The sequence below is a fragment of the Trichomonascus vanleenenianus genome (assembly GCF_965637985.1).
Source record: "Trichomonascus vanleenenianus strain CLIB 3782 genome assembly, contig: TRVA0_044S, whole genome shotgun sequence".
Classification (NCBI taxonomy): domain Eukaryota; kingdom Fungi; phylum Ascomycota; class Dipodascomycetes; order Dipodascales; family Trichomonascaceae; genus Blastobotrys; species Blastobotrys vanleenenianus.
The window spans coordinates 82796-108577 of record NW_027481843.1 but is presented as its reverse complement, the minus strand read 5'-3'; the positions used below and the strand labels follow the sequence as shown (position 1 = coordinate 108577).

The following is a 25782-nucleotide window of genomic DNA, read 5'->3' as shown; positions in this document are numbered from 1 at the left end:
AAGCCATGGGTCCTATCATTGGTCAGCTAACTATTTATCATCAGTTTATTAGAATTTCGTTAATATATACCTCCTCCGCGTAGCGGAGCTAAGGGGGTTTGGGGGCTAGCCCCCAAGTCAATTGAACAGAATACATCCTACTACAGTACTAATGGGGGGACCAGTCCCCCCAAACCCCCCTGGGGCACCGCTTCGCGGAGGTCATTGGTCGCTACAATCCCTCCGCGAAGCGGAGCTACGGAGGTTTGGGGCTGGCCCCCAAGTGCAAAGAAGAGCTACCTGCGAAACAGCGGAAACGATCATCAGTTAAGTAGAATTCCATTAATGTCACCCGAAAATATAAATAAATTACAAAAACAACCTGAAACGGTTTTAACCAGAGCACATCTCACAGGCACCTGGGTTGGCAATGGAGCAGGCAAGAACCTTGTCGGCATAGATATCCTGCTCGGACTTTTCATCGTTCTCCTTTCCCTCTGGAGCGCTCTCAATGGTCGAAGACTCCAGCTTGGAGGCAATCTCGTCGACCTGGGCAGCAGCATTGGCTCGGGACTCTCCGTCGACAAGAACCTTACGGTCGCTGGTCAGGCCACCCCGGTAAGTCTTTCGCTTCAAGTCAAGCTTGGCCTGAGACTCGTCCATAAGCTTGAGAGCCTCCTGGTCCACAGTGAACTGAATTGGAGCAGAGGCAGCCTTGGTTCGCAGGTAGTACATACCGGTCTTGAGACCCTTCTGCCATCCATAAAAGTGCATCGAGGTAAGCTTGCCCATGGTTGGGGACTCAATGTGGATGTTGAGCGACTGAGACTGGTCAATGAACGGCGACCGGTCGGCAGCAAGGTCAATGACCGTCTTCTGCGAAATCTCCCACACCGTCTTGTACAGAGCTTTGATGTCCGCCGGAATGTTTGGAATCTGCTGGATCGAGCCGTTGGCGGCAATGATTCGGTTCTTCATGCTCTCGCTCCACAGGCCCATATCGACCAGGTCCTTGAGCAACCACGGGTTAACGACCTGGAACTCGCCGGCAAGCACTCGTCTCGAGTAAATGTTTGAGGTGTACGGCTCGAAGCACTCATTGTTGCCCAGGATCTGCGAAGTCGACGCAGTAGGCATTGGAGCAACCAGCAGAGAGTTCCGCAGACCGTCCTTGGCGACCTTGCCCTTGAGCTCGTCCCAATCCCACAGATCAGTAGGGTTGTGGTCCCACAGATCGTACTGCAGGAGACCCTTGGAGGCCGGAGAGCCTTCGTAGGACTCGTACGAGCCAAATTCAGCAGCCAGCTCGGAGGAAGACTCTACGGCAGCGTGGTAAATGGTCTCAAAGATCTGGGTGTTGAGCCTTCGCGCTTCCTCAGACTCGAACGGCAGTCGCAACGCCATGAACGTATCGGCCAAACCCTGGACACCAATTGCGATTGGTCGGTGTCGCTTGTTGGATCGCTCCGCCTCCGGAACTGGGTAGTAGTTCCGGCTAATAATACTGTTCAAATTTCGCGTGACGACCTTGGTGATCTCGTGAAGTTTGGTGAAGTTGTAGTAGATACCATCCCCTTCGGTTTCTACGAAAGAGGGCAGCGCAATGGACGCCAGGTTGCAAACGGCGACCTCATCGGGGCTCGAGAACTCAACAATCTCACAGCACAGGTTAGAAGACTTGATGGTACCCAGGTTCTGCTGGTTCGACTTGCGGTTGCAGGAGTCCTTGTACAGAATGAATGGGTTACCCGTCTCAGTCTGGGCTTCGAGAATGGAGTACCACAGCTTCTGGGCCTTGATAGTACGCCGGCCCTTGCCCTCGGCCTCGTACTTCTCGTAAAGAGCCTTGAACTCATCACCCCACACATCATCGAGCCCAGGGCACTCGTTGGGGCACATGAGCGTCCAGTCCTGGTTCGCCTTGACTCGCTCCATGAACAAATCTGGCACCCACAGAGCCAGGAAAAGGTCTCGAGCTCGATGCTCTTCCTTACCGTGGTTCTTTCGCAGGTCAAGGAACTCAAACACATCGTCATGCCACGGCTCCAGGTAGATAGCAAACGCACCTGGTCGCTTGTTACCACCCTGGTCTACGTATCGCGCAGTGTTGTTGTAGACCTGCAGCATTGGCACAATACCATTAGAGGTACCATTGGTACCGGCGATGTAGGACCCGGTAGCCCGGATCTTGGAGACGCTGAGGCCGATACCACCGGCCGACTTGGAGATGAGCGCGCAGGTCTTGAGCGTGTCGTAGATGCCATCAATGGAGTCGTCCCGCATGTTAATCAGGAAACACGAAGACATCTGCGGCTGTGGAGTACCAGCATTGTACAGAGTAGGCGACCCGTGGGTGAAGTACTTCTGCGACATGAGGTTGTAAGTCTCGAGGACCTTGGGGATGTTGTCTCCGTGGATGCCCACGGCGACTCGCATGATCATGTGCTGCGGTCTCTCAGCGATGCACCCGTTGAGCCGCAGAAGATACGATCGCTCGAGCGTCTTGAACCCAAAGAAGTTGTAGTTGAAGTCACGCTCGTACAAAATGGCGGAGTTCAGCTCGTCGGCGTGCTTCTGCACAATTTCATAGGTCTCCGTCGAGATCATGGGCGACAGCTTGTTGTTCCGCGGGTTTACGTAGTGGTACAAATCAGAAATGACTTCGGAGAACACCTTCTTGGTCTGCTTGTGCAAGTTCGACACGGCGATTCGTGCCGCCAAAATAGCGTAGTCCGGGTGGAGAGTAGTCATATAAGCGGCGGTCTCGGCCGCCAAGTTATCGAGCTCAATGGTGGAAACACCTTCATAGACACCGGAGATGACTCGCTTGGTGATAAGGGTCGGGTCTACGTGTTCAGGGTCCAAGTTGTAACAAAGGCGGGCCACTCGGGCCGTAATTTTGTCAAACTGGACGCGTTCTTTTCGCCCGTCTATTTTTAATTAGTTAGCTTTTATTACTATTGTTCCCGTGGGGTTAATCATACCTCTTTTGATGACGAACATGCCAAAAGGTCTTGCTGACATGGTTAATGTGTGTTTTACGCGCTTATTAGAAAAAGAGAGGGAAAGAAGGAAAGAGGGCAGAAGGGTGTCTTTAAGTAATTGGCGAAAACGCGTCCTCGGGGCGCGTCGTGGCGCGCGTGCCGCGTTCCCCAAAGCGGAAATCGACGCGTTTATTAATGCGCCATTAGTAATGCCCACCTACCCACATTTCATTCTCGTGTCTAACAAGTCAGGAATTTATAATTCCTCTGGAATTTACAATAAACAGCTCTGGAATTTACGTTTATTTTCCGGGCCTTCCGCCACTTTTCCATATACAAATTACGCGTGTAGAATCGTGCACTAATTTGAGTGTAGTACCGTAGTGTGTCGCGCGCGCGCGTGTGTGTTGTTAATTAACGCGAGTTCAGCCGTGTGCCCTGGCACGCGCCACTCCAGCCGGCCGAACGCGGCGACGCGTCCCCGGTAAACAGACCGTCCCACATTATATATGCTAATAATAATACGAATATTGTCATTCAACTCTCAAATATGGATGCATTGGTTTTCTATGTTAGCTGTTCTTCCTAATGTATTGCTGTAGTACTATACCCCAATTAACATGAGTTATGTTGACTGTCCCAATTAACAGTTAAGTTGACTGTCCCAATTATGCTCTGTTAAGTTGACCGTTGATACACCAATTCATAATAAGCGGTAGAATCAGCGAATTACCAGCTTAAGCGGTGAAATACCAATAGCCGGAGGTTTACGATGGACTACGATAGCGACGACGGGTTTGAACACGAGCTGCCTCCCGAAATATGGATCTATGAAAGCGATTTAAAACCAATCGAGCCCAAAGTAAAGACATGGATCCAGAAAACTCAAAACAGAACGACCCTTCTCGACTTCCCCAGAGGAGGGTCTATCAACATCTGCTCGAAAGAACACCTGAAAGAGTGGTTCAGCCAGGGCGCGAACCTCAATCAATACGAGCACGTGGCATATTTTAGTCCTGATCTCCTGTACAAGCTCATGGATCACGTCAACACTGATCTCAGGAGGTACACGACCCACCACGGCGTGTACAATAACTTCTACTACGAGGTCCCACCACCAACGTTTAAAATCAAGCAGGTGTGGGTCCACGACGAGGCTCTTACCTTTGACTTCAAGAAGAAAATCAAGCACAAGCTGGGCAACAATGGCCTGGTGAGGTTCCCAAAGCCGAGCTCGCTCAATGTTGGCACTGTCCGGCTGATTGAAACCTACCTAGACGAGGAGCCTACTCGTAGAGATTATGCATACTTCGATCTCGAGGCGCTGCGCCAGTTTATTGATAACGAAGAGGAACTGAAGCTTGAAAACTATATTATTCATGACGGTTGGTTGATTAACCGGCGATTCAGACGCGATGCTGCTACTATAGATGAGGAGCCTATCACTGAAGAGCCCCATAATGAGCCAGATCTGCCTAATGAAGCCGAAGAAGAGCCGGCGCTTAAGAAGCGTAAGTTTGCGCCCCTGAAGTACACGGCCCTCGACGACGCTACGATTCTCTCGGCCATGATACATAAAAAGTCAAACACAGTGCGTCGCAATGAGCTTGCAGAGACTCTTGCCGACGTGCTGGGAGAGGGGAGGACAGTAGATTCACTCAAAATGCGCGTTAAGGCTTTCGGACGCGCCCTGGCTGAGTTCCCTGACCCCTGGGACTACGGAAAGCGCATGCTGCCCGTGCTTAAATCAAGCAAGATGCTAGAGGACTACCTCACCAAGATAGAGGCCAAACAGCAGGTCAAGTTCGGGCTACGCGAAAAGCACCTCATGCTCAATCTACTGCTCTGGGACTATCCACCCGGAACCCCTTACGTCCGAGCATGCCGCGATCTGGCTGCCTACTGTACGAACAGCTCTTTGTCCGAAGACAACTGGCGAGACCAGTTTGTCTTCCACGTTCAACCATTGATGCAGGAACATGGAATGGAAATTGGCATGTATCATGAGGATTTACTATCACAAGGGTTCCGCCCCAGTGAGATTGTAAACTACCACGTAAAGCGCAAGGCATTCGCGGGCTACCCAGAGTTCCTCCAGCCTTTACAGCAACACCAGCGGCCGCCGTCAAATCTTCCCTCCTCGAATTTGAACTCTGATAACCCAATTGAGTCTGACTCTGATGACAACATGTTCCGAGATGACCTGAAAGACTTCAGGGTACAACATACGAATAGGCAGGAAGTTCCAAAAACGCCTCCGGCAAAATCTCCCCGCGTACTTCACAGCTCCCCTGTGGAAGAAAGGTTCCTATCTGCTTCCCCAGAACGTGTTGCTGACTCCCAGAACAAAGTGTCAGCCAAACAACCTACCCCTAATGGCGAAAGAGTACCCCGCCATAACGAAATTGCATTGGAAGAAGACGGAATGGACGATCCGTCGCTCGATGTTGTCGATGATGTTATCCTTTCTGAGGCACATGCGCTCTCTTCGCCGGCTGAACTGTCGGACTCAGATAGCGTACACGGAGGCGAGGAGCCCTATCTCTCGTCGCCACTTTCCCCGGTTTCTCCGATCAATGAGCCGTTTCCGCCATCTCCCAGCACCTACGCCTTGTGGGACCGATTTGAGAGTGCCTCATCAGGGCCAGATGACGATATTCCTATACGCCGGCGAAGGAGCTCGAGAACTATCCGTTTGCCTAATAGATATAAGGAATAGCCGATTAAGCCAATTGCATTATCGATCAATTCTAGATAATTATTGTATTATTATTATGCAATAATTATGTAATTGGGCCTCTGCCGTTTAGCTTGGTCCGATGCAGGGTCGTCGATTGCGTCAAGTTGCGTCTCAGGCGGTCTCCGAGGAACTTCCGTCCTCTACCACCGAATACCGGTAGTAGCTCCGGGCTAACGAGGTATACCCCGGGCAGAAGCACTGGAGTGAGGGTCTCTGTAAGTGTGGGTGTTCAAAAAGTTGGTTATTGCCTCTTTCCAATTGGTTCACGTAAGTTTTTCTCCTTTGAGATACGACTGTATCTCCCCCGCTTAAGGAGCGATCGTATAAGCCATCTCCCCCACAAAAAAATAAGCAGCGATAATGCGAGTCGATCATGCTTGAAGCAGCTACTCGGGTCCTTCTTTCACGGACTCCTCTATGTACAAGTTTCCTGGCCTTAGGTACCCTCTGTCTCCCCCACAGAAAAGGCGCAGCGATAATGCGACCCGATCTGCAACACGGATCTTTCTTCGCACAGAATTCTGCATGTGCTAAGACAGGTTCCTGCTGTCTTAGCTACCGGTGAATGAATTGAAACTTATAGAGAGGATTCTGGGCAGCCGATGGATTAGATTGTCGTTCGGGCTAATTATGGCCGCGTAAGATGGCCTCTTTGAATCAATTAACCTTAAAAAGTAAGCTACGTAACAACTATGCCACTAACTTTTTAATCTTGACATAATGAGGATGCTGCGATAGTATGTGAATTCCGCTCCGAAAAAAGGTAGCTTTCCCTATGATCGACAATAGCCCTTCCTTCTTATAAGCGAAAGTCGCTATAGCAGGATACACACGGCATGAACTCCATGGGGGACCAGAGTACTGTGGGGAAGCAGTCTCAGTAAACCATATTCGGTAATAATTATAATCCACCAAACTAGTGATCGTCCGAGGATGTAGAAGATATATATAATGTGGCCTTGCCATTTGCCTTTCTCTTTCTCAACATTTGTCGCATCATTTTACACAGTTTGCAAAGACTCCAAAATGGCGACGGCTATTGATGTCCCTTCAAACACCAATGACTCGGGCAATGACCCAGAGAAACAGTCAATTCATCACTACGAGCTGAAAGAGGATCAGGAGCCCGATATCCCGGACCCCGATGCCGGAAAGTCCGAAGAAGAGAAGGCCGCGATCGACCGAAAGCTCCTCTGGAAGCTGGACCTTCGCCTAGTCCCATGGCTGACGCTGCTCTATCTTCTCGCCTTCCTCGACCGAGCTAATGTCGGTAATGCCAAAATTGAGGGCATGCTTGAGGACCTCAACATGACCTCGGGCCAGTACAATGCTGCAGCGAGCATTTTCTTCGTCAGCTACGCTGGGTTCGAACCTCTGACTAACGTTCTACTCAAGAAGCTGCGGCCGCGAATCTTTCTACCTCTGATTATGGTCTTCTGGGGTATCTGCATGACTTTCATGGGCTTTGCAACGAACTTCTCTAGCCTCATGGCGGCCAGATGGTTCTTGGGGATGTGCGAGGCTGGCTTGTTCCCTGGTATCAATTACTATCTCTCGTGTTGGTACAAGCGAAGCGAGTTCGGTCTTCGAGCTGCCATCTTTTTCTCTGCTGCTGCACTTTCTGGTAGCTTTGGTGGTCTGCTGGCTGCTGCAATCAGCAACATGGACGGCATTGGCGGGAGGCCCGGCTGGGCATGGATTTTTATCCTCGAGGGCCTGGCCACCGTGGTCGTTGCTGTCCTATCTTACTGGATGGTACACGATTTCCCCGATACTGCTAAGTTCCTGAGCAAGGATGACCACGCGCGAGTTATTCGAAGGCTCCACGCCGACCAGCAGGCCTCTGCTCGCCACGAGGAATTCAAGTCGGCGTACATATGGGAAACTCTTAAAGACTTGAAAACCTGGTTGACCGTATTCGTTTACATGGGTAGCAACGGTCCTCTCTATGGGCTCGCCCTTTTCATGCCCACCATTGTTAAGGATCTAGGTTACCAATCGACGCGTGCTCAGCTGCTTACTGTTCCTCCATATGCCGTGGCCTGTGTGCTCACAATCTTCGTCGGTTTCATCGCTGACAAGACCATGCAGCGAGGTCTGGTAAGCATTGGCCTCGCATTAATTGGTATGGCTGGATATGCGATGCTTATCAGCGGAGTATCCCCTTCAGTCCGCTACGCTGGCACGTTCCTCTGCTCAATGGGCATCTATCCAAGCATTCCCAACTCCATTACATGGTCGACAAACAATACCGAGGGTGTCTACAAGCGTGGTCTCACTCTTGGGATTGTCATGGCCTGGGTTAATGTCCAGGGTGTTGTGTTTAGCAACGTCTACCTTGAGCGGGACGCTCCGTTGTACCGAATTGGCAATGGCATTGCGCTGGCCTACATGACGATATTCATGCTTGGTGGCTCAATCGCCCAACACATATACTGTCGTGTCCAGAACAAGCGAAAGGCGGCTGGCAAGCTTGACCATATCCTTATTGGCAAGACTTCTGAAGAGATTGCCATACTTGGCGACAGGCATCCGAACTTTAGGTACACTGAGTAATGCAGCCCTCTCTTCTCTCTTCTTTAAAATTTTGTGATTACACACGAAGCATAGGGTACATTCTGTAGCAACTATTGACTTTTAAATACAATTTGGCAGCTGCATTCAAACACAACCCGCCCCAAAATTGAGCCGCACCGTTAGTCCGGTACTGCACCCAGCGAATAATCAGTAGTTTGTACAATCAACGAAGTCGTTTTGAACCAATAATTCAATAATGAGATACCGGTAATAGCAATTCAATTATAATACCATATTTCGTTCTATTAATTACCTGGCATGCTTTATTTTTCTCGCTATCAACCCATCCTGCATTTGGAGGATGCTCCCCGTCTTTCGCTTGCATCACCTCTCTTGACAACAATAATCCAAATAGACTGGTCAAGTTTGGCTCCGTTAAAAGCACCTCATGCTCAATTTGCTGCTCTGGGACTACTCACAAGGGACCCTTTATGAGCGTGCCGCGACCTGTCTGCCTACTGCACGAACAGTTCTCTAGCCGAAGACATTTGGCGTGACCAGTTTGTCTTCCACCTTCAGCCGTTGACGCAGGACCACGGAATGGAAATTAGCATGTATCACGAGGATTTACTATCACAAGGGTTCCGCCCCAGTGGGATTGTAAACTACCACGTAAAGCGCAAGGCATTTGCGGGCTACCCAGAGTTCCTCCAGCCTTTACAGCAACACCAGCAGGCGCCATCAAACCTTCCGTCCTCGAAATTGAGTTCTAATAACCCAATTGAGTCCGACTCTGATGACAACATGTTCCGAGATGTCCTCAAAGACTTCAGGGTACAACATACGAATAGGTAGGAAGTTCCAAAAACTTCTCCGGCTAAATCTCCCCGCGTACTTCACAGCTCCCCTGTGGAAAAAAGGTTCCCATCTGCTTTCCCAGAACCAAGTATCAGCCAAACAAACTACTGTTAATGGCGAAAGAGTACCCCGCCAAAACGAAATTGCATTGGAAGAAGGAGGAATGGACGATCCGTCGCTCGATGTTGTACTATTCTTTCCGAGGCACACGCGCTCTCTTCGCCAACTGAACTGTCGGACTCAGATCGCATAAACGGACACGACGATCTCTATCTCTTTCCCCAGTTTCTCCGATCAGCGAACCGCTTCCGCCGCCTTGTGAGACCGATTTGATAGTGTCTCATCCGGGCCAAATGACGATATTCCTATGCGACCGCGAAAGAGCTCAAGAACGATCCGTTTGCCTAATAGATATAAGGAATAGCCGATTCAATTGGCAGTATCGATCAATTCTAGATCATTATTGTATTATTATTATGCAACAATTATGTAATTGGAGGGGTATCGCTTAGCTTGGCACGATGCACTCGAGGGGTGTACTGTAGCCGTCGTTTGCGTCAAGATGCGTCAAGCCGCATCTCCGGGGAACCTCCGGCCACTGATACCGAGTGTCGCCTAGTAGCACCGGGATGAACGGCGGTTTTAACCCCGACTAGGAGGAATAATGGAGTGGAGAGTCTCCCTGTGCGTACTGCACAATGCATGTACAGAAGCGGGTTATTGTATCTTTCCAATTGGTCTGTGTAAGTTGCTTTCTACTTTGAGATGCGATTGTGTAGTCTTTCTCCCCCGCAGATAGCAAGCGATCAGTCCTTCTCCCCCGCCTAAAGAGGGATTGTATATGTCATCTCCCCCGCCGATTAAGAAGCGATGGTATAGCCTTCTCCCCCGCAGAAGGAGCAGAGATAATGCAGAAAAGAGCGGCGATTATGCGAGCCGAATATGCTTGAAGCAGCTAAAACTCGGCTCCTGTCTTTTCTTCCACAACTCCTCCATGTGCCAGCACACGTATTTCCTGGTATCTTCGCTACCGATAGTAGGGAATTGAAACTTGTGGAGGGGATTCTGGGCAACAGATATATTGGATTGTTGTTCGGGCTAATTTTGGGCCGCAAAGAATGTGTTGATCGAATCAATTAATCTGATAAAGTAACAGCTCAACATATATGGAATTGCTAATGCTTTTCCTTCATTTATATGAATCTTATAAAACCTGTTAGCTCTCATGGAAGGAGGGTGGGGAGAAAACCACGCCATCGTCCGCAAAGGTTTATTTTTTTAAACCTTGGCATGATAAGCTAGAGTACGGAATTCAATTACGTACAGTAAACAGCAGTTTTCCCTATGATCGACACTAGCCTTCTTCTCTCTTATGCTGAAGCGTCGCTTTAGCACATTACACGTGCGCATAAAGTCCATGAGTACTGTGGGGAAGCAGCGTTTAGTACACTGTGTTCGGCAGTAATTGTAATCCGCCAAGCTGCTGATCGTACGAGGAGGCCAAGGAGAAAAGCTTATATATAGTGTAGACTTCGTCCATCGTTAATCAACAATTATCACATCACTTTACAACGTTTCCGACGAAACCAAAATGGCGGTGACTATTGATGCCGCTGTAAACACCAATGACTCAGGCAATGACCCAGAGAAACAGTCAATTCATCACTACGAGCTGAAAGAGGATCAGGAGCCCGATATCCCCGACCCCGATGCGGGAAAGTCCGAAGAAGAGAAGGCCGCGATCGACCGAAAGCTCCTCTGGAAGCTGGACCTTCGCCTAGTCCCATGGCTGACACTACTCTATCTTCTCTCTTTCCTCGACCGAGCCAATATTGGTAATGCCAAAATTGAGGGCATGCTTGAGGACCTCAATATGACCCCGGGCCAGTACAATGCTGCAGCAACCATCTTCTTCATTAGCTACGCTGGGTTCGAGCCTCTTACCAACATTGTACTCAAGAAGCTGCGGCCGCGAATCTTTCTGCCTCTGATTATGGTCTTCTGGGGTATCTGCATGACTTTCATGGGCTTTGCAACGAACTTCTCTAGCCTCATGGCGGCCAGATGGTTCTTGGGGATGTGCGAGGCTGGCTTGTTCCCTGGTATCAATTACTATCTCTCGTGTTGGTACAAGCGAAGCGAGTTCGGTCTTCGAGCTGCCATCTTTTTCTCTGCTGCTGCACTTTCTGGTAGCTTTGGTGGTCTGCTGGCTGCTGCAATCAGCAACATGGACGGCATTGGCGGGAGGCCCGGCTGGGCATGGATTTTTATCCTCGAGGGCCTGGCAACCGTGGTAATTGCCGTCCTCTCTTATTGGATGGTACAAGATTTCCCTGATAATGCTACCTTCCTCAGCAAGGATGATCACGCGCGAGTCATTCGACGGCTCCATGCCGACCAGCAGGCCTCTGCTCATCATGAGGAATTCAAGTCGGCGTATGTGTGGGAAGCTCTTAAAGACTGGAAAACTTGGAATACCATGATCGTTTACATGGGTAGCAATGGTCCTCTCTATGGGCTCTCTCTTTTCCTGCCCACCATTGTCAAAGATCTAGGTTACCACGCGACGCGTGCTCAGCTTCTTACTGTTCCTCCATATGCCGTGGCCTGTGCGTTCACAATCTTCGTCGGTTTTATCGCTGACAAGACCATGCAGCGTGGACTTATCAACATTGGTCTTGCATTAATTGCCATGGTTGGCTATGCGATGCTTATCAGCGGAGTATCCCCTTCTGTCCGCTACGCTGGCACGTTCCTGGGCGCCATGGGCATATATCCAAGCATTCCTAACACCATTACGTGGTCCACTAACAACACCGAAGGTGTCTACAAGCGTGGCATTACTCTTGGGCTCGTCATGGCCTGGATTAATATCCAGGGTGTTGTGTTTAGCAACGTCTACCTTGCTCGAGACGCTCCATTGTATCGAATTGGCAATGGCATCGCGCTTGCCTACCTAACGATATTCATGCTCGGTGGCTCAATTGTCCAGCACATTTACTGTCGTGTCCAGAACAAGCGAAAGGCGGCTGGCAAGCTTGACCATATCCTCGTTGGCAAGACTTCTGAAGAGATCGCTCTACTTGGCGACAGGCATCCGAACTTTAGATATACTCAGTAATGCAGCCTTCTCTCCTTTCTTCTTTCGAATTGTTTTGATTACGAAGCCTATGAAAAATCCCTCTAATATGCAATCCGTTCTATAGCTACTATTGACTTTCATACAGTTTTGGTAGGAACAGCATAGATAGCTCAGTGCTACTAGCAAACTATCGGTAGTGTGCCCGGTCAAGAAAGTAGCTTACCAGTTATTCATTAAAAAAATTAATAATGAGAGATATTGGCCACATTTTTTTTTGAACAGTAACCCTCCCTTCTCTAGCAATAGAATACCATATTTCGTTCCATTCATTACCTAACATGCTTCATTATTTCTCGTCATCAACCCCCTCCTGCATTTGGAGGACGTTCGCCTTCCTTCACTTGTATCACGTCTCTCGACAACAATAATCGCAATTCGTCAGTGATCTGGGGAAGTGGCTTCTCTCCCGGCTCTGGGACCTCCTGAGATCGCCTGTCAACCACATTGATCGTCTTCTTAAACCGGTTAAACAGAATCTCAGCACGGATCAGTATGTCTTCAAGATCAATGGTCATCGACAACTCGTTCATGTACTTCAAAATTTCGTCAAACTGCGACAGGTGCTCCATAATGGTATCCTTATGCTTGTCAAGAATAGCCAGTGCAATAAATAAGTGGAACTGCGACGACAGGTAGTCTGTCCACAAGACCTCCCACAGTCGCAAAACGTCATCCCAGTAAAACTCTCGCTTGTACCACACCAACAGCATCCTGAAGAAAAAGAAAAAGTTGGTAGAGTCAGCCTTTTCTAAATGCGAATAAAACTTTGGCAGCATCAATTGCACCAGTTGGTCGAGTGTAACCAGCTGGTTCCGCATGCCCGATTGATCCCGCAGGAAGTTCCGCTCCATTCGGTCCATGAAATGACAAAAAGCCCAGAATGCAATTGCGTCGTCTTGGAACACGACATACAGCGGAGACAGCAGATCGCTCATGCCTTGGACATAGCCTAGATTGACGTTGTACTCGTTATAAGTGATGAGCATGTCTTTGAGCTGCTCCAAATGCAAATTGGTGCCAACCTCAGCGAATCGCGAGTTAGGATCGGGATGCGGAGTGTCGCTGTCTTGAAACAGGGAAATGTTTCTATCGGTTCTATGCACATCCTTTTCGATACGCGACTTTTGGTCCTTCCAGAAATCGTCGTCCTCTTGGCGGTTTACGTCGTCCCACCACTTGCGCTTGAGGCGATAGTACTCGTTCCTCTTCTCCGATAGGATAGAGCGCCGCTCTTCATCGTCTGAGTCCCACGGATAAACCCCAAGCAGGAACAACCACGCCTCGCTGCGAACCGATGGGGCAAGCCCGCCGTGGAATATGCGTTCTTTAACTTCGCTCTCGGTAATGCAGAGCCGTCCAGTATGGTCGAAAAAGGCACGCCATTCTGCTGCACCTACTTCGTTCCTCCGTTGGACAGTACTATCTATGTTAAGCACCTCAAAGTCCCCGACAGCACTGCCGAGCATATCCTGGTACCCATCGTTCCAGACAATGCTTTTTCTAGATCGCTCCGATTCTTCAGCAATGCCCATGGCCCATTTGGCCAGGTAAACTCGAGCCACATCAAAATCATCGCCGATTTTCTTGACCTCAGGCTTGCTGAGGAGCGCTTTCACCCCTGGCGGCGAGCTGTCAATTACATTTTGTGCGGCCTTTCGCGAGAACCGTGTCACTCTGGCTAGCTTCTCAAGAATCGACCACCGCGCCTCCTTAAACGCCTTGGTCAAGCTATCCTCGGGAATATCGGCCACCGACGCATTGCGAGGTGAAAACGACACGCGATCTTCGGGCTCGGGGTTAACGAGGTAAATTGACGGTTCCAGAGTCGATCGCTCTACCACGGCATACGACTTCAACACTTGCATGAACTGGTCGCCACCCCAAAACAAATCTGACCCTGTGAACGGTTCAAAATCCTTGGTCTTCTTCTTCTTTTGCAGAATCGTCGATTCCGACTCTGAGTCGTGGAAAAACAGCGCAGGTTGCGTCTCCTCAGACTTCGTGTGGACAATTAGGGACCCCCACCACCAGCCTAGAGACGGTGGGCGGATCTGTATCGAGTAAACTTCATACAATGGCACAGAAAACGCATAGGACGAGAGCGAACCGCGCGGAGGCTGCGCCACCAGGACCTTTTCCACCTCCTGCTGCCTAATTGCAGACCCTTCGGCAACGCTATCGGAGCTGCCGGTTGGCGCTTCCAAGTCCACTTTTACGTAGGATTCGTAGTCCTCAGACGCCTGTAGAATCGACTCAGGGATCCAGGATAGCAGGATCTCGCGGTCGGACGCATTCTTTGGGCGGACCAGGGCAATGAACCCGGGGATATTGTCTTTAGCAGACTTTGTGGGGTGTACATACACCTTTGATTTGGAGAACAAGAGCTGTACTCGATTGGACGATGACGCTGTGTGCTGCGAACGGCTGGATGCACCCGTCCTGGAGGAACTGGACAGATTGCTGGAAGACATAACGTTGATGAACCCGTCGGAGTCTGAATCGCTGGAGTAGCAAGGGGAATATGAGCAACCCTCAAAGTAGTCCAGTACTTCCACTGAAATTGGTGGAGAAGAAAGGGCGGGCGATGAGAGCGGCTGAGGGGATGACGTGGTCGTGAATCGATTCAAAGACGGCGCTATCGATGCTGCGGCAGCAGGCATATGCTGGAGAGATGGGGAGGGTGCCACTACCGTAAACAATGCTTGAATTTCAGTTCAAGCTGGCAAGGAAAATGCACGATGGTTTTAATTGATATTTTATTCGGCTATTGCTTTGCTTCGCTTCGATATTAATGCTCATATACCTTTCAAATCCTTTGGTGGCCAATTTAATGTACAGTGGCTTCTGATAAGGCCATAAGCGAGTGGGGCTATGCCTTGTGTCTCGGAACTCCGTGATAGAACGTAGGTGTGCGGCGTGCGGCTCGTTTTTTTAGGGTCTAAACTTTCCGGATAATGGTAGCGCGTTCCATCTGTAAAGCTATGAAGAGAGTATATGATTTAATAATTAGGTATATGCTGGCAATTGCTGCAATTGTGCAGACGAGGGTTCGTGAAATTAGGCACAAAAATACTGGTACCAGGTAGTATGAAAGTGGCTGAGAATTGTAGACCAGTAATATGCTGCTAAAGGATACTTGCCAATTCTCCAAAAATATCTTGCTGCGAATTTGTCATTACAATTACTGTTGTATACCACATTGAGAAACCATGAGCCCAGTTGAGTTCTTAAAAAAATTGCTCAGGGCCGTCGAAGTCTTGGCGCAGCCTTTACAAAATATGCAAGGTGCTTATAGGGTATATTAATGCAACAGCGCGTTTAAACGGTAAAAACCGTTGTCGCCTATTTCATCCAAATACGTCGCAATAAGCTGCTTCCTATCAGATATACCGGTACTTACATACTTGTAATAGCCCGTGCGTCCGTGCCAAATACGCCACAAGCAGCTTAACGTCTTATTTAACCCATTCTGAGATCGGTAACCATGTCGGCGAAGTGGTACCAATGCGGGATTGCAATATGAGATTTTTGTGGTTAATCATGCGTAAGACTACATGTTATTTTCCTAATACATAATACCAACTCTGCTTCTGTCAACAATTCAGGTACTTGACAAATTCATACCTGCCTTTGTGCTCTATGATTCACTAACTGTATCAAGGATGGAATCCCTACTTCTGTACTTAGCTGCCGGAGGTTACGGCAGGGGGAGTGTCAGAGAGAGGATTAAGTAAAAGCGAATGAGAACCCCAAAGCGTACATAATGCCTCTCGGACTTATGACAGTAATGCACGCATTACTGGGACTTTAAGTCTAGAAGGCATCACGCTACACGTATAGATTGCCCCATTCACTATATAGTACTACATATACCGTATTTGTAGAGAGCTCTCGGCGCGAACGATCCGCATTCCCCCGACTGTATCCATAAAGTACGACACCGCTAGACATATGCGCGTCGGAATCTTGCCTTTTAACATTGACTATGGTTTTCGTAAAACTAAAACAAACCTCAGGTACCTACCACATTGAAGGATGAATGATCCGGCGAGGCAACTTAGCGAAAGGGGGTGGACGGGTGAATTAATCGTGCCAAGTGACCCTTAGCGAGACATGGAACTGCATGAGCGCCTAGCAATTTTGTCGCCGCACCAGTAGGGATTTCAATTCCACAAAAACAGTACCCAATACATATGACTTGTAACTACATTTAACAGTAAATAGAGCATTCTAAAAGCAATACACGTGTGTTTTAATCTTTGGCGCTAACTTTCCGCTATTGAGAGTTGTATATTCGGGGGTAATTATAGCGTCTGGTTCCCTTCCTACATTTGGACTACGCATTTGTACCGGGATGGTGTTAAATGCATATGCCGATTGTTAAGCAGCTGCATATGAAAAGTGCCGCAGCATTTTTACGAACCATATTACCATTTATGAAAGTATCTCGTATAATTGTTATTTAAAATAGAAGCGGTTAAAGCACAAAACTTGAATAGCACTGTTGATTAAAGCTTTTCATCTCAATACCCTTGAAACATGAAATCAACCGCTGCCAAGACTGATTGCAGCGTAGATTGATAATAACCCAATGGGGATGTCACGTCGAGTTCACGCAATGCAATGCACGCCCACGTAGATCTGATAAAGTTCCGTTAGGCTAGTTCTGCATTTATCAATCAGCATCCGATGAAGAATATATACAGTATGCTCGTTAGAGCAAAAATGTTTTGTCATCCCATAGAAATATAAATATTAATCAATTCGCACCGAACGGTGGACCAAAGCTACTGGCCAAATCAACAATGAAAAACTTCTTTAAATTTTTTAAAGGTGCCACAGCTCCTATTGATGTGTCAGGGGCAACCGACCCTAACAAGATACAGGCACACGGTATTGCTGAAATTGAGGCCATTACCAGTTTATGGAATAAAAAGAATCTGATTATTGCTTGGTGTGCGATTATGTTCTTCTCTATCGCTCTAGCATTTGAGGTATCCTTGATGCCATACTACACAAACTACGCCGTCTCGGACTTCACACAATTCTCCCTGCTATCTACCCTTGCCGTCGTCCAGGGTGTAATTTATGTGGTGGGCAGACCAGTCATTGCTAAACTCTCTGATGCTCTCGGTCGTTTCGAGGGCTTCTTGATCGGCATTATTTTCCTATGCGTTGGTACAATCATCCTTGCGTGCTCGCCAAATATCTATGCCTACTTTGCTGCTCAGGTATTCTACGTCATTGGGCAGGTATTCCTTCAGTTCATGTGTGTCATTTTCGAGGCTGATACCTCTGATCTCGTTCATCGTTCCCTGATGGATTCTGTCATCAACTTCAGCTACATTTTCGTCCCCTGGACTGTTGGTCCAATTACTACTTCCATTCTGGAACACTCGACCTGGAGATGGGGTATTGGTATGTGGGCAATTATCGTCCCTGTCTGCATCATACCTCTCCTCATCGTGCTTCTCATCAACCGACTAAAGGCTCGAAAGCTAATGAAGAAAAAGATCCCATTTAATCTCAAGCTTCTTCTCGAGCAGTTGGACATTGGTGGAAGCATCCTGCTGGCTGCCGGTCTTTCGCTCCTATTCGTTGCTATCCCGTTGGCGTCAGGTGATGGTGATTCTGCAGCATGGAAGTCGGCTCATATCATTGTCATGATCGTTATCGGGAGTATCTGCCTCATTGGGTTCCTGTTTTATGAAGCTTACGTTCCTAAATACCCTATTGTTGTCTATCGAATTATGAAGAATCCCGAGTTGGTCAAGTCCTTCATCTTTGTTATGTTTTATTATCTCGCCTACTACTTCTACGGGTCTTACTTCTTCTCCTGGCTGTTGGTTGTACACAACTACTCTAATACTGCTGCGGCCAACGTTAGTGAGACTGGTATTGTTGCTTCGGTCGTGTCTTCTATCATCGCGGCTTTCATCATCAAGTATTTCAAGCGACCCAAGTGGATCTTGGTGGCTGGTGTTGGCATCCATATGATAGGTCTTGGTCTCATTTACCACTTCCGAGAATATGGAACTGCAATCGTCAAGCTTGTCATTACTGAGGTTATCGACGGTTTCGGTGCGGGTTTCCTGGGTTGCAACCAGCTGATGGTCCAGGCTTACTGCTCCCACGACGAAGTTGTGCAGACCACTGCTCTGTACATGTCTTTCCTTGCACTCGGCCAGATTATTGCCAATGCTGTCAGTGGAGCTGTTTATCGAAGGTACTACCCCAAGTACCTTAGGCAATTCGTGCCTAATCAGAGTCCTGAGTGGGTCAATACTATCACCAATGACTATACTCAGGTATTTAACTATCCCGTTGGATCCCCAGAGCGAGACGGCATAATCATTGCCTATAACAAGGTTATCCGAATCCTTCTGGTTCCAGCTATTTGCATCTATGCCGTTATGTTCCTTATTACTCTTTCTTATAGAGATCTTCATCTCGATAAAATTGATACTGGTATTAAGGGAGTTGTTATTGGCCAGGCGTCTACTAAGAAGGCCGCTGCACTTGAGAGCGATAGCGACGAGAACCTTGATAAAGATGTTGTTATTTTGCAGGAGAAGGAAAGCCTTGAGAATAAGCAGGATCGGGTTTAATTAATGACTGGTAGATGAGCTTTGGACTGTTTCTTTGTTTTGCATCGCTTATTAATTTAAAATGTGTATAGTTCTTTTTCAGGAAACATTGTCAAGACCTATTATTGCATCTCATTGGTATCTACTGTGAAGCTTTTGGTATCTGTTACCTGAAGTAGCGGTAATTTAAAGCAACAACGTACGGACCGTCTTTCTCTAAGCATAGCTACAAGTAAGGTTGCACCTATATCGATCACAACGGCACACCTTGGACCTTGCATCAACTAGCTCGGTTTCTATAAACGTCTTACAATGCCTTTTGTCCTGTCATCTTGGGCACTCCGTATGTAGCACCTGTACTGCCTGTTTAGGGCCATGTGCTTTCAATTTTACACCTACGTATCTTCCTTCTCAGGTTTTGTGAGGCTCTGCCACGTCCATAGACTGTCATTGTATGGTATCATTGGTGAACGGGAGCGGCAACAATAAATAGCTTTTTCCGCACTAGTCCCTATAGATATGATCGCTACCATGAGAAGTCTGATTTAGTGTCCTGTACACACGGTAATAAAGTTATAACTTGCTATAAGTGCATCCTCGGCTTACACTATGGTTATTTATTGACTGGCAATTAACTCTATTTTATATCCCCTCGTCATACAGAACATCACTGTGCTCTATTGTTATAACAACGCAACCCAAGCAGGCTGGCACATATCTTAGTACTATGGTTTGAAAGCCATGCGATATACAAGAGTTTTCACAGCTTAACCGCCGGTTCCATAATAAAAAGCTGCAGAAATTTGCTCTCAAGGAAAATTAACAGAAGCTTAGCATGGCATCCGAGACTTTTCTCTTGATGGACAGCAGCTACTTGAACAAAAAAAAAATCCAAAAAGTACCACTCTGTGAACTAGCTTTTACTTAGAAGACGAAGTTGGAGCACCAAAACAGAATGCAGAGAGTATGTGATCTAATTAGCTAAGGCACTGGATCAAAAGCTTTGGTAAAAATTTTAGTCTAGAACAAGTGTAATGCACTAAATAGGGATTGTCTTGCCCAATCTAGTACCTCCTGGTATTACCTATTCAACTTTTTGAAAACGAATGTATCAGACGTTTGCCTAAAGCATACAATCAAGCAAGATACGTTTTGCGGCTAATACCGTTTCGGCAAAAAGGCATACCCCAATGTGGAAAATAAGTATGAGTACTACCAATCCTTTCTCAATAGCACATGTAATGGTAACCAAAAGGGGTGTTCCCGAAGATTACTTGCCGAGAGTACGCGTAATATGATTTATCTACTGCAGTGTCTTTCGAATAAGTCAATGTGACTTGTCTTATAATAGTGGATCAACTAGTACTCTCCCGCGGACCCTCTGGTTCAATTAAAAAAAAATTCACCACAGGTTGCCGGAGGAGGTATTTTTTGGCCATAGATTCCACAAAATAAACCATCTAGGATTGGTTTCGATAACTGCTGTATGAAAATTGGGGACTTGCAATACGGGCTGCTCTTCCGTATAACCCCAGATACAGTACAGCACTGTACAGTAGATGTACAGCATGTATATTGATTTGTAACATGAACTTTAATATCCCAACGGCGCCACCTTAGATCTTGCATAAAGCTGGTTCGGTTGTTTCAGAAAACGTTTCATCGTGAGTCCCGAACTCTTTTCTGCATTTCAGTACAACGGTAGTGTACTGTATCCGCATGACCGGTACTGTACCCCGTAACGAAAAAAATTTTCTAACCAGCTTTACGTACGGTGCACGTACCCCGGCCGAAAGCGCGCTCCTCTATCAGCTTGGAGTTAATTTCCACTGCAGGTGGGGCTAATTCGCAAGAGTCGATTGTACCCCTTTGTCGCCTATGTTGTTCTTATAGCTTCCCTACGTATCTTAATGTTGTCAATATAGTCGCGCTTGGATTTCTGTCCATTAGGTGTAACTATATTTGGTCCTATATTGATTCCAGCTCGCAATATTAGGCAGAAATACCGGAGAATTGCGTAGTCTCACACAAGTGTTGCTCCGAAACCCGACACCATATTGCCGTAGTACTACGTAGGTATTGGTTTGCCAGTTAAGGACTAGTGCATATTAGTCTTTTAGAGTCAGCTAAGGACTAATGCATATTAGTCTAGAAAGATACCAAGAAAAATTCAAGTTTTTTCGACAATTCGCTGTCGGAACTCGAAGTGCCGACACATTAAGGAATTAACACAAGTCTTACACATTGAACCAGTCCTCTCTTCCGAGAGATCTTTAATGTTTCGTTCGTCACATGTCCACTAAGTCAAAGGTTTACGATTTGAACCCCCCACGGCGACACGTAGATCCGATTAGTTGTTTGAGACTTGTTGTAGACACGGAATACCTGCCGTAGACCTTTGGCCCTGGACCATACGCCATTGCTCTTAGCGGTCTTCGGCTAATGGCAAGCGAACTCCGTTCTACTTCTGTAGGTATACACTACGCTGTAATTCTACCTGTAAGCCAAAATGATGTTATATGTCTGAGCCTTGCATATAGCCAATAATTTCGGCGATGAAATGCCTATATACCCTAGCGCGTAGAAGCCCAGTAGTCTCATAATCTACAGGGGTTCGGTATACTCCCGTTTCGTAAGGCTGAATCCGTTACTGAAGTAGCCAAATTCTAAAGTTTATTCTAAGCGACTCGTCAAGCAAGGGGCGATGGGTGGTTGCTGTTCGCTAAGTCCATCGGGGAAAATGACAACACGCCACGACAAAGTATAGCGGCTCGACTATGCGCATTATTATATTGTACTCCACTACATACCTACTGGGTACACAGCTTCAAAACCACGTAGTTCACATGGGATTCAAATAATATTTCCGCCTCACTTAGACAGCGGGCTAAAACAGGTTTTCCCATAGCGCCGCAGACACCCACCGACCTTGAAACGACGCAGAGATATTACAGTATCCATGCGTCTAGCCGCAGAAATAATCGCCTATCTGTAATATCCGGGTGGGTTAGCAGCCGCCTTGCGGCTTTTTAGTATTTTTCCACACTAGGCCATACCACCGCGTTCCCGGAGGACAGGGGGTCCTACAACAGCACAATGGGGCACCATCGGAGATGTTGAGGCCACGTAAAACATTGACCCAGTGTTATTGAGACCCGTATGCGGACCATATGAAAAATGTGTTCAGCGCGAATTTTACAACGTGTTCGGGGGTTATACCGAGCTTTCTCCAATACATATGCGCCGGGTGGACCCTCGAGAGGAGAGCATGCTGAATATCAGGAACGAATGTAACATTTGCACATGTGCACTGCACAGCGTCGCAGGTAGGCGTTTCGCTCTATTGCATCTGTATATTGGTGATGTATGACGTCTGGCGAGGGGCCAGACTCGCTCAGGCCTACTCCTCGCTATATCCTTGCCTGGCAACGAAAAAAGGAGGCTGGACTCCTGTATACAGGGTGCTGTATCTCATTTACCGGAAGATCGGGGGGGACCTAAACGTCATTGCCTACCCTACCCAAGGAAGAAGCAGTATTGCTATAAGATCTAAATAGTCAGTTCTACACTGGACTTGGCAAAATCCTCGTCAGTCTGACATAATTGACATTTGACAGCAAAAACCGTTTATGTCACAATTGTCTTCAACATTCTTCTCAATCATCCCTGAACTCACTGTTTCACAAGTCTCCGACCTGCGTACGAAAATCTGCAACATGTGTTCCACACATGCCTGAATCGATCTGTGCGGGTTCAATTAACGGCTTTTCGCGTATACATCTGCAGAGGGTTGCTTTTTCTCGGGCAAGGAGATACTATGAATCTGGTGAAAAGGTCATGGCCTGGACGATTATCATGACACGGATATAAATTGGCCCATCTTTCCTGTTTCCAATCTGCACAATCTTTTTGACATCCACTTTCATTCTTTTCTTACGGTCCGGGTCTTGACCTTAAAAAACACACAATTGGCAGCTAGCGTGGCTTTTGATAAGTTCCTGCCTCAATTCATTCTTTTCTTATTGTATTTATATTAGTTTTCGCTCTCTCTTTTTCACGATGTACTATACCAAGTTGATGAAGGCTATGGCAGCTGGTCTGCCTCTCCTCTCCGGAGCTAACGCCACTTTCGATGCCTCGGGAAGCGACAACGTCGTTATGTACTGGGGACAGGCTTCTGCTGGTCAGCAGCAGTCCCTTGGCGACTACTGCCAGGAGACCGCCGGTGACATGTACGTGATTTCGTTCCTTAACGACTTCAGCGGCAGCGGCACTCCTAACCTGAATATCGCTGGCTACACCGAGACCTTCTCGGGCTCTACTCTGCTCCACGCGCCGCAGGTCGGCGAGGACATCAAGTCCTGCCAGGCCGCCGGAAAGAAGGTCATGCTCTCTCTCGGTGGTGCAATTGGCAGCTACGGCTTCCAGGCCGACTCCGACGCCGAGGACTTCGCCCAGCAGCTGTGGGACATGTTCGGTGGTGGTAGCTCCGACACTCGTCCATTCGATGATGCTGAGGTCGACGGGTTCGATCTCGACATTGAGAACAGTAACAGCAATGGCTACGCCTCTATGGTCACCAAGCTGCGTCAGCTCTACTCCGGCGCCGATAAGGACTACTACATCTCTGCTGCTCCTCAGTGTGTCTACCCAGATGCTAACGTTGGCAATGCCCTCGCTAACTCTGACATTGACTTCGCTTTTGTCCAGTTCTACAACAACCCATGCGCTGTCGACAAGTCGTTCAACTGGGACTCCTGGTCTGACTTCGCCAAGAACACCTCGCCAAACAAGAACATCAAGATCTACCTCGGTCTTCCGGGCTCTTCTTCTGCCGCTGGTTCTGGCTACGTCGACCCTTCGGCCGTTTCTTCGGCCGTTGCTTCCATTGGTGATGACTCGGCCTTTGGCGGTATCATGCTGTGGGACGCTTCTCAGGGCTTCTCTAACCAGGTGAACGGCGAGTCCTATGCCCAGGCCATGCAGAACATCATTGGTGGTGGCTCTTCTGGCTCTTCTGGCTCTTCTGGCTCCTCCTCCTCCTCCGCCGCTGCTGCCTCTCCATCTGCCTCTCCATCTGCCGCCAACAACAACATCCTCTTGAAGGTTTCCAGCTCTGCCCAGGCTTCTACCACTTCCCAGGCTGCCCAGGCTGCTTCCACTACTTCCCAGGCTGCCCAGACTTCTTCCTCCTCTTCCCAGGCTACCTCTGTTGCCCAGGCTTCTTCCTCCTCCTCTGCCCAGGCTTCTTCCTCTGCCCAGGCTACTACCGCCGCTCCTCAGACTACTTCCCAGGCTACCACCACTCTCTACTCGACTGAGTACTCCACCGTCTACAGCGTCGAGCAGATCGCCACTGTCACTGTTTCTACTTCTGCCTCTGCTGTGCCAACCAACTCCTCTGGCGCGGGTGGCCCACAGGTCCCAGTTAAGCAGGAGACCGTTCCAGCCGTCTGCAAGGGCAAGACCGGTAGCGACCTCTCAAGCTGTCTCAACGGCCAGTTCCAGGCCACCACTCCATCTGCTGCTGGCACCAACTGCACCGAGGGTGCTGTTCAGTGCCAGGGCGGCAAGTTCGCCATTTGCAACTTCGACAAGTGGGTGCTCTTTGAGTGTGCTGCGGGCACTACCTGCGCTGCTAGCAACCAGGGTGATGCCGTCTTTGTTGGCTGCAACTTCATCAATGCCCAGAAGCGAGACTTCGTTCCTCGACATGCTCGTTTCAACCCAGGCCACGTTTATGGCGCCCACTAAAAATCCACTAACCCATTACTCTCGTTTATAAGACACTGAGGCCGGTCCCTCGTTTTGATTTATTTGTTATATAGGTTGCAAGAAATACAACATCCACTAGAAGAACCTCGAATTTCCATACCAGCACTTGGAGGGCTAGCCCCCCAAACCCCCCTGAGCTCCGCTTCGCGGAGATATCACAATACGAATTGATTCCATCGAAAAGGGGGTTTGGGGGCAGAGCCCCCAACTACGGGCTCTGTGGCAGAGCCCCAGTAGCTTCTAGTTCTCTTGTGTATTGTCTAGTTCTCTATTAGTATTAAACAACCAGTTGTCTAAGGCGTAACATCCAGTTCTCGATTAGTATGTTAGAAAGTTGTCGCAAAGTCGTCAATTGAGCAGTTTTCAAAGAAGCTACTGTCTCGTTAGAATATAAGTATTGACTGTGCTCCTGACGTCGACGCTACCCGGGTCCTTGGCAAACATTGGGTCCATCTTGATGTCAGGCAGCTTGGTGGACTTGAACCCGAACTTTTCGGCCCGCTCGAACATCTCCAGATCCTTGTCCGCCAACCAGGGCCGATGGTGAGTGAATACAACAAGAATAGTCCCGCCCTCAGCGAGGCAAGCATCGCACGTCTTCAACATATTATCATGCTGAGAGTGGTTAAAGATGAGATCGGAAAGAATAATGAAGTCAAACTTGCCCGTCGACCCGTTCGTCGGAGATGGAGTCGTCAGCAGCTCGGTAGCGTCATAGCCCCAGATATGGCCAATTACCGATATCGGCAGCTCTTTTTGGGTCTGTTCTTTGAGCAATGCAGCATTGTAGTTGAGGTTCTCGAGCAGATCAAGGTCCGGGTAGTCGGTTACCACGACATGCGATGCCGACAGAGCAGCAACCAGGGAGGGCAGGCCAGCTGCTGCTCCCAGCTCGAGTACTCGCTTGTTGGTGATCAGGTCTTCACGGTGTGTGTCGATGTAGTTCGCCGTCACGATCGAAGCGTTCCACAGCAAGTGGCCCCAAAGCGGTGAGTTCCCTACTAACCGCAGCTTGATCTCAGCCGGATCTGCGGCCAGATCCTGTCTCCTGTAGCTCTGGAAAGTGGGCTCTGGAGGAGGAGGACGGAAATCCTCCGGCTCTGCAAACAGATCGAGCGAGTCTTCTATATCCGACATGTTATCGTGATCGAAAAAAAAAATTGTCCTTTCGAAATGCATGATGGTGAAACCTCCGCGAAG

General features: G+C 48.4%; 8 protein-coding genes across 8 annotated transcripts; 5 read left to right on the top strand and 3 right to left on the bottom strand.

Moving 5' to 3' along the window:
• Positions 1 to 372: 372 nt before the first annotated feature.
• Positions 373 to 3003, bottom strand: RNR3 (ribonucleoside-diphosphate reductase large subunit; the record flags this gene model as incomplete). The annotated part of the gene is made up of 2 exons (XM_076686826.1): positions 373 to 2909; positions 2964 to 3003. 2 exons carry the CDS (start codon positions 3001 to 3003, stop codon positions 373 to 375), a joined length of 2577 nt encoding a protein of 858 aa, XP_076538984.1.
• A 732-nt stretch (positions 3004 to 3735) lies between these two features.
• TRVA0_044S01222 (uncharacterized protein) lies at positions 3736 to 5682 on the top strand (the record flags this gene model as incomplete). Its single annotated transcript, XM_076686825.1, has 1 exon — positions 3736 to 5682. One exon carries the CDS (start codon positions 3736 to 3738, stop codon positions 5680 to 5682), a length of 1947 nt encoding a protein of 648 aa, XP_076538983.1.
• Positions 5683 to 6729: 1047 nt separating this feature from the next.
• On the top strand, positions 6730 to 8259 carry TNA1 (high-affinity nicotinic acid transporter; the record flags this gene model as incomplete). The annotated part of the gene is made up of 1 exon (XM_076686824.1): positions 6730 to 8259. One exon carries the CDS (start codon positions 6730 to 6732, stop codon positions 8257 to 8259), a length of 1530 nt encoding a protein of 509 aa, XP_076538982.1.
• A 2410-nt stretch (positions 8260 to 10669) lies between these two features.
• On the top strand, positions 10670 to 12199 carry TNA1 (high-affinity nicotinic acid transporter; the record flags this gene model as incomplete). Its single annotated transcript, XM_076686823.1, has 1 exon — positions 10670 to 12199. The coding sequence occupies one exon, from the start codon at positions 10670 to 10672 to the stop codon at positions 12197 to 12199; it is 1530 nt and encodes a 509-aa protein (XP_076538981.1).
• Positions 12200 to 12519: 320 nt separating this feature from the next.
• On the bottom strand, positions 12520 to 14880 carry GYP7 (GTPase-activating protein GYP7; the record flags this gene model as incomplete). Its single annotated transcript, XM_076686822.1, has 1 exon — positions 12520 to 14880. The coding sequence occupies one exon, from the start codon at positions 14878 to 14880 to the stop codon at positions 12520 to 12522; it is 2361 nt and encodes a 786-aa protein (XP_076538980.1).
• A 2343-nt stretch (positions 14881 to 17223) lies between these two features.
• SIT1 (siderophore iron transporter 1) lies at positions 17224 to 18828 on the top strand (the record flags this gene model as incomplete). Its single annotated transcript, XM_076686821.1, has 1 exon — positions 17224 to 18828. One exon carries the CDS (start codon positions 17224 to 17226, stop codon positions 18826 to 18828), a length of 1605 nt encoding a protein of 534 aa, XP_076538979.1.
• A 4038-nt stretch (positions 18829 to 22866) lies between these two features.
• On the top strand, positions 22867 to 24561 carry CTS1 (chitinase; the record flags this gene model as incomplete). The annotated part of the gene is made up of 1 exon (XM_076686820.1): positions 22867 to 24561. The coding sequence occupies one exon, from the start codon at positions 22867 to 22869 to the stop codon at positions 24559 to 24561; it is 1695 nt and encodes a 564-aa protein (XP_076538978.1).
• Positions 24562 to 24954: 393 nt separating this feature from the next.
• Positions 24955 to 25719, bottom strand: NNT1 (S-adenosylmethionine-dependent methyltransferase; the record flags this gene model as incomplete). The annotated part of the gene is made up of 1 exon (XM_076686819.1): positions 24955 to 25719. The coding sequence occupies one exon, from the start codon at positions 25717 to 25719 to the stop codon at positions 24955 to 24957; it is 765 nt and encodes a 254-aa protein (XP_076538977.1).
• Between the last annotated feature and the right edge of the window lie 63 nt (positions 25720 to 25782).